Below are 7,874 nucleotides of genomic sequence, written 5' to 3' on the forward strand. Positions count from 1 at the left end.
TCTCTCTCTCAATTTTGTTTTCTAATATGAGTTTGTGAATTTCATGTGTTTGTTAAATCTCGTTAGTTCTTAATAGATTCTTAAGAGAAATAAAAATGAGTATTGATGCAAAGGACATTCAAATTATTGTGGGAAGAACTCTTAAATTTTCCACGAATGTATGCTGTAGATTTGTACAGAATCATCCATTTGTTTCCGGTGTATTGTTATTCTCGTTTGTTCTCTACTTTTTTATTCCTAAAATTCTCCTTTTCTTGCTTTACTCTTTCCCATTTCTTGCCTGCACTGCTGTTTTTATCCGATTTTATTTTCACTCGCAACATTCGAAAACCAACAATGAAGTGAAGAATGAGACTAAGGATCGTGCAAATCAAACAGCTGATCTGTTTTCCAGTAGAAATGACAAGACTTCTATACAATCTTCAAAAATTCCTGATGGTGATTCAATTGGTGGAGCTGTCCTGAATGAATTAAAACCAAGAGAAATTACAGAAAAGGATCATGGGAAGGGAATGTCACGCAATGTCTCTATTGGTGAAACTATTGCAGCATTGGGTGAAGCGTCAAATTCTGATCTTACATCCTTGGATGGCTTGGAAGAGCAGGCTGCAAAATATGATGGTGGTGGCGACACTGAATTGGAAAACTCAAGTTCTGAAGAGGACGATGAAGGACAGACACAAGGAGGCACGAATAAGGCTGTGGAATGGACTGAAGTTGATCAAAAGAATCTTATGGATCTTGGATTATCTGAGCTAGAAAGAAACAAGAGACTAGAAAGCCTAATTGCAAGGCGAAATGTAAGAAAGTTGTTCAAAATGCAGACACAGAAAATTCTTATCAATGTGAACTTTGATAGTCCAATTCCAGTGGCTCCAGTATTAGTTACAAGAGGCAATCCTTTTGATGTTGCTAATAACCCAGATGAGCAAGTTCCTGGTTCAGCCCCTTCTGTCTTGTTGCCAACTCGGAACCCATTCGACCTTCCATATGATCCCCTTGAGGAAAAACCCGATCTCACGGCAGACAGTTTCCAGCAAGAATTCAAGGCACCTCACCAGAAAGATTTTCTCTTCTGCAGGCATCAGAGCTTCATTCTGGGACCGTCTTTTCCACTGGAAGCCAAACTCAATGGGTATGGTATTGCAGGAAACAACAGGCTAAGAAGGCAGCAAGGCAAGGCAACACCTCCTTTTTTCTATTTTTCCTTTGTTTCCCCCTTTTTCTAGGGTATTATATTCTTCATCTCATAAAGAAAAAGAAAACAGCAAGTTCTGCTACGAGGCTGAATCAATAAACATTTTGCAGATAATGGAAATCAAGGCTGGCTAGTAGATAATTTATCAAACCAAAATGGAGAACCATTGCGCCGTAGTGTAAGTGTCACTGATCTTGTGACAGGAGAAGAAGAAGAAGAAGGTGAATCGTCCAACCGGGTTAGAAACCACTCTGATGAGGAAGAGAAAGCAGACCACAGTGAAATGGAGATAGAAGAAACTAAAAATGAGTCAAGCTCTTCATCGTTACCAGAAGAGAGAACACGAATCACCAAACCAAACAAACTTGAAGTTCTACCAACTGTTTTTAGATTTCCTGAGATGGCGTCTAGTCCTTCACCAAGTTCAGGTTTCTGTCCAATTCCTAGGGCCAGAACTGTAAATGAACTCACCTACGAAGACAGCCCCTCTACAATTGACAGATCAAGATTGGAAAACCATTTACTTTACACACATACCAGGCCTTTGCATACCCCTACCCATTCCATAGCTTCTGACATGCAAGTTGAGGTCTCAGAAATTGGTTCTCCTCCACTTACAGGAGATGGATCTGCTTCATCTATTGATGGAGATTCCTTGACATATGATGGAGACATAGAGAAGGAAATTACTTCTGGCAGTGATGAAATGTGGGGAGCCTCACCTTATGCGCCCAAAGTTGAAGAACATGAAATGGAATTTGGAGAAGTCAATGAAGTAACTAGGGAGGATACTGCAGGAGGCTTTCCAGGTTTTCACAAGGAACCTCAGGATCCAGGCTTTTCTGGTTTTCACAGGGAACCTCGGGATCCAGTTTCATCACCTTCAAGAATAAATATACAGATGCTAAACGAGGTTTGGTCAACATACAATTTAAGCTTCGAGTGTCTAAAATGTTGAACTAATCATCCTTAAAGCAAGGATTTAGTCTTAGTGATAAATAAATTTATAACTAATATTTAGGTAAATGAATAATTTACCTTATAGTTTTCTTCTATTTATTCACAAATTTTGTGAATGAAAAGATATTTTCTATCTTCTGAATATTAAAATTAATTTTTTATACGTGCTGATTCTTCTCTCGGAAGAAACAAAATAATTGTTAAAATTAATAACTTACAAATGCAGTTTTTGGTTATTAATCAGGGATCATCGAATCCTCCTGAGAAGTTTGTGGAGGAGATGAACATTAGTTATGATTCGGATGTTCCAGTACATGAATTTGATGATTCGGAAGTAACAAATTCAGTTGAAGACAAGGAAGATGAAGGTGAAGCTGAAAAGTGCAGGACATCAGAAGTCAGAAAACCAGGTGAAGAAATTGATTCAGAATCTAGCAAACAGTCAGAAAGAAACTCGTTGAATACTCTTGAGCAGTCTGCAAAAGAGTTGAATGTTGCCTGTAGTATGGATGATCCAGTAGTTCACATGAATAGTGGTGCAGTTGAAAATAAAGTTGATGATTCTGTAGCCCATATAAATATCTCTAAGATAGACAGGAGATCAAGTGAAGATAGGGATAGAATTGAAAAAAAAATTGAGCAAGAAATTTTAGTCGAATTGGCAAAACGAGCTGAGGAAAGTACATCAGAAATTGACAAGTATACTGAAAGCAATTCTGGTAAGCCTCCTGCTAACCAAACTATCACCGAGTCTTCAAAGCAAATCACAGAAGATGGTAAAGAGGAGCGAAATGCCACAGAAGTTCCAGTTTCCGGTGTAAACCAGAGTTCTAATGCTTCCTCTACGTCAGGGATACAGACAGAAATGACTGTTGAAGAAATTTCTAGCCCTTCAACTTCATCTTCATCTCCAAAGTCCGTTCTACCAGACGGAAGCACATCAGATCAAACATCATCAGATCGCAATCAACACATGCACATAGCTGCTCCAGAATCTGATACGGAGGGGAGGATAGTGAGGAATAAGTCGCTGGATGAACAAGCACTTGAAAATTTAGCTCACACTGCACCTCAAGGTGGACATCATGTAACAGATCATCCATCTATTGACAGCAAGTCGGAAAAATCTGAGGTCAGTGGTTCTTTAGCACTTGACAACACGTATGCACACTTTCCCTTTTTCTGTTGATCTTAGCTAACATAAATTCTCAATTTAGATAAGATAATAGAAACTGCATAAGTTTTTCAAAATGGAGAAAATGATTTTCTCTTTTGAAAATAGTTGTTTTAATGAGAAAAAATCTCTATTAACTAATTTTTCCCAGGGTTTGACAAGCCAGAAAATATTTTCTATGAAACAAATGTAGGTTTAATATTATTTATCTTTTCAATTGCCTTTCAGCTTATAACATGCACTTGAGCTATTGTATTTGTATCAGAAGAAAAGAAACTTGTTACTCTATAAAGGAAATACTAATATGCAATGCCTTGCATGATATGGAACAGGAATTGAAAAATCCTCCAAGGGAATTTACACAAAATGCTAATGGCAACTCAGGATACCAAGATTTGACAGAACAAAGAACTGCTGCCAACCCACTAGAGCCTGGCATCCCTGTCACTATTGGAGGAAGAGAGGTGAATATATGTTCTGTTCTCTTGCAATTTAATCCTGCTGTTATTGCATATAAGCAATTCCTTTCTGGCAAATTCCTTCCAAATTTTTTAATTTACATTCTGGTACCAACAGGCTCTTTTGCAGAATTCTAGATCTATTAACAATGCAGTAGCGGAAGACATAACAAGCAAGGAGAGGCATGAGCTTGTTACAGGAGGTGAAGGTGAATCCCAAAGATTAGATGAAAAAGTAGATATTACAGAACGATCAAATGCCATGGAGGATCCTCTTTCAGGATCTGGCTGGGGACAAAACTGAGCTGGATAAATAAAATTAATATACCATGCTATTATCATTGCTGAGGCAAATGGTGAACACACTGAGGCACCATGCAAGTAGGTGGACACACTGCGGCACCATGAGATGGTATGTAACTACGTAAGAATCGGCAAGCATCAGATCCAGTAGATGACCAGTATCTAGTTAACAGGAGCAGAAAAACTGAAGTTTTAGCATTACCAATTATGTTTGCGGATGAAATTATAGCTATTTTATATTTCTCAGTGTAACAACTTCTTTATAGGTACTTAGTCATTACTGTGAGCTTTACCATCACTACAATGATCAGCTGATGGAGAAATTCAAAGTTGGAAACATTAAAAATTACTTGTTCTCATTGCTTCATTTTTGCAGTAAAATAAAGAGAAAGTGGGGTATCATATCAAAATTTTGACAAAAGCACTAATATTTTTCTCATTTTATTGGTAAAGTATTAATCCATTGTCTACAAAACCAAGTGGGTTAATTATCATCAAACAATATCTGGGCCATGCAGTGCTTATAGTTGCCGTTATAATTTAAAACATGGGACTTTGGCCAGGCTGTTCACAAGAATTTGCAGGATTTACATACGCTTTTTTATATTTATACTGGTTTTCAATTTTCATTAATAAAAAGATAATATTAATTAAAATTAAATTCCTAGTTAATTTATTAATTTTATAAATAACAAATAGAAAGGTCTTAATAATTTAGACAAATTGTTTTTTTTATAACAAAATGACATGTATAATTATAATAAGTAATGGTCATAATTAGAAAAAAAAAAACTTAAAAAAAAGGGAATCTTCTTAAATTAATATTTCAAAATTATCAAAATTTTGATTAAAGGAAAGTGAGTATTTCTTTTTTTTTAAAAAAGGTGATCAACTAACTGATGAGCATTCAAGAAGCTTAGGCTCTATGTTAAGAACATGTTCCCTCAATTTTTTTTGTCACTAAATATAAAATTTGTTAAAATTAACAACCATAAATTATTTTAGTGATACAAATATAGTTAGAATAAGTATATTTTACACTAAAAAAACTATTAAACACTTATTTTATTAAAATTTTATTAAATTTAAATTATTATTTTTAAAAATTTAATATTTTTTTATAATCTTTGAATTAGTACGATGATAAATGCATAAGAGATGTTAATATTTTTTATCAACGTATTTGCGGTTTATTTAGTATTGTGATCTTTTACTGCACAATATTATAACATTAATATTACAGCTATTTTTGTTTTATTATAAAATAAAAAATAATTATAAATTCAAAACAGTCTTTTTTTTTTTAAATAGAAAAAGAAAAAGTGTATGCGCAATTGGGCTTTTAGAGCACCAAGTAGAACGTGGAGTCAAAAACCGGGACTGGCTTCCTTGTCTAGCAGCTATAGTTAAAACTCGCTTTGCCCATCAAGAGATGAAATGCTCCACTTTGGTAATTTTACAGAAAACAGACTTCGTTTTGCTCCGAGGTCTTTGTTTATAGAGAAAGTAGAAGTTCCGCCATGCCTGGCTTCACCAAGGTCAACGGTGTTACTAGTGATGGTGGTGCTCCTCCGGACTTCCCCGCCAAGCTCACCAAGCAGGTCGTTGTTTGTACCATAATTGCAGCCGTTGGTGGTTTCATGTTTGGCTATGATCTTGGCATCTCCGGTATATAAAACTCACTCACAATTAATTAACTTTTTTTTTAATTTTTATTTTTTGGGCTATTTTGAGATCTGGGGCTATCTTACTCTAATGTCTCATAAGTGGGTATTGATCTTTTGCAGGAGGAGTAACTTCAATGGATAGTTTCTTGATGAAGTTCTTCCCTACTGTTTATGTCAAGAAACACCAAGCCAAGGCAAACAACTACTGCAAATACAGTAACCAATATCTCCAGCTTTTCACATCTTCCCTCTATCTTGCAGCCATTGTGGCTAGCTTTTTTGCATCCCTAATTAGCAAGAAATATGGCCGGAAACCCACCATCCAAGTTGCTTCTATCTTCTTTTTTGCTGGAGCTATATTGAATGCTGCTGCTCAGAACCTTGCCATGTTAATCGCTGGAAGGATGCTTCTGGGTGCCGGAGTCGGATTTGGTAACCAGGTGACTCGAATCAAACACACCTTGTCAGGTTATTCGTGTAATTTTAATTGGTTTAGAAAGTTTCTATCCTACTATCCTCTAAGTATTTGTGGAAATGCCGCTGCAGGCAGTTCCATTGTTCATATCCGAAATTGCACCTCCGAGGTATAGAGGGGGCCTTAACATTTGTTTCCAGTTGCTGATCACGTTTGGCATTCTGAGTGCTAATATCATTAATTATTTTACTTCAAAGCTGCACCCACATGGTTGGAGGATATCTCTGGGTGGTGCTGCAGTGCCTGCTATAGTTCTTCTAATTGGTTCTATTATCATTGTGGAGACCCCAACCAGCCTTATTGATCGAGGGAGAAAAGAAAAAGGCTTGTCTACTCTGAAGAAGATCAGAGGTGTTGATGATGTTGGTAAAGAGTATGCAGAAATTCTTAGTGCTGTTGGATTGGCTAAACAATATAAACACCCTTACAGGAACCTTGTGAGTCTGTACAATAGGCCTCAGCTCATTTGTGGCTCACTGCTTCAGTTCTTCCAGCAATTCACAGGCATTACTGCTGTCATGTTTTATGCCCCTGTGCTCTTTCTAACTATGGGGTTCGGTGATAATGCGTCCCTATTTGCAGCTGTTATGGCCAATATTGTGAAACCAATAGGCACAGTGGTGGCAATTTTAGTTGTGGATAGAGTTGGAAGAAGGGTATTGCTTGTTGAAGCTGCCATTCAAATGCTCATTTCTCAGGTAAGCAAAAAATAAATAAATAAAAATAAAAAGCAAAATAAAATACGAAATTATTCGGAATGGCCAATTAGTTACAAAGACGATTAGTTACAAAGACGATTAGTTATAAAATTTTCCCTTTCATTAACCTTTCCTCTAGGTGATTGATTCTGACTGTAAAGCCAAATAAAATTTTTCCCAGCTATTGTTTGGCAATGCTAACTCTCGTGATGACTTTTTTCCTTATAGTGTGCCATTGGGGGAATTCTTGCAGTGCACTTGAAAACCACAAATGTCGTGCCAAAACATTATTGTGTAGCTGTGATCTTTTTTATATGTGTGTTCTTGGCCGGTTTTGCATGGTCATGGGGTCCCCTTGGCTGGTTAATTCCTAGTGAAACGTTCCCACTGGAGACTCGAAGTTCTGCTTTGTTTATTACCGTTAGCATGAACATGTTCTTTACATTCATAATTGCCCAATCATTTCTCACAATGCTATGCACTATGCGATCTGGGATTTTCTTCTTCTTCGCATTCTGGCTCGTTGTCATGGGCCTTTTTGCCATTTTCCTGCTCCCTGAGACGAAAGGAATCCCAATTGATGAAATGATTGATAGAGTATGGAAGAAGCATTGGTTTTGGAAGAGGTACTACAAGGATTATGATGCTCGAAAGGGACAGCAGGAACTCCAAGATAAACCACTGGGAAATTGTAAGTGATCAAATTGTAGATGGCTTACAGTTTCAATTTATCATTTCTATTTCTTTTGGATAAAGTGTATGTTGTCTGGTTTTCACGGTTGTTCAAAGGATTCCTAATTCCTTCGTCAGTTTCCAAGTACCTTCCTCTCTTCTACTTGTTGAACTCTAAGCAACCAAATATGAGATATCGGCGTGATGGATCAATGGCAGTGGATCACCAAAGTAAAACACCGCCTATTTTCATTTTTTACGCAAATATC

General features: G+C 36.7%; 2 protein-coding genes across 2 annotated transcripts; both read left to right on the forward strand.

Annotated features, from left to right (window-relative positions):
* Positions 1 to 4,443, forward strand: LOC122724683. The gene is made up of 5 exons (XM_043960412.1): positions 1 to 1,176; positions 1,309 to 2,111; positions 2,403 to 3,290; positions 3,665 to 3,796; positions 3,909 to 4,443. Exons 1-5 carry the CDS (start codon positions 96 to 98, stop codon positions 4,092 to 4,094), a joined length of 3,090 nt encoding a protein of 1,029 aa, XP_043816347.1. The 5' UTR covers positions 1 to 95; the 3' UTR covers positions 4,095 to 4,443.
* Positions 4,444 to 5,442: 999 nt separating this feature from the next.
* Positions 5,443 to 7,870, forward strand: LOC110616593 (sugar transport protein 8). The gene is made up of 4 exons (XM_021759049.2): positions 5,443 to 5,761; positions 5,881 to 6,200; positions 6,307 to 6,933; positions 7,162 to 7,870. Exons 1-4 carry the CDS (start codon positions 5,614 to 5,616, stop codon positions 7,630 to 7,632), a joined length of 1,566 nt encoding a protein of 521 aa, XP_021614741.2. The 5' UTR covers positions 5,443 to 5,613; the 3' UTR covers positions 7,633 to 7,870.
* The last annotated feature ends 4 nt before the right edge of the window (positions 7,871 to 7,874 follow it).

Source organism: Manihot esculenta, chromosome 1 (genome assembly GCF_001659605.2).
Source record: "Manihot esculenta cultivar AM560-2 chromosome 1, M.esculenta_v8, whole genome shotgun sequence".
In the NCBI taxonomy this organism is placed as follows: Eukaryota; Viridiplantae; Streptophyta; class Magnoliopsida; order Malpighiales; family Euphorbiaceae; genus Manihot; species Manihot esculenta.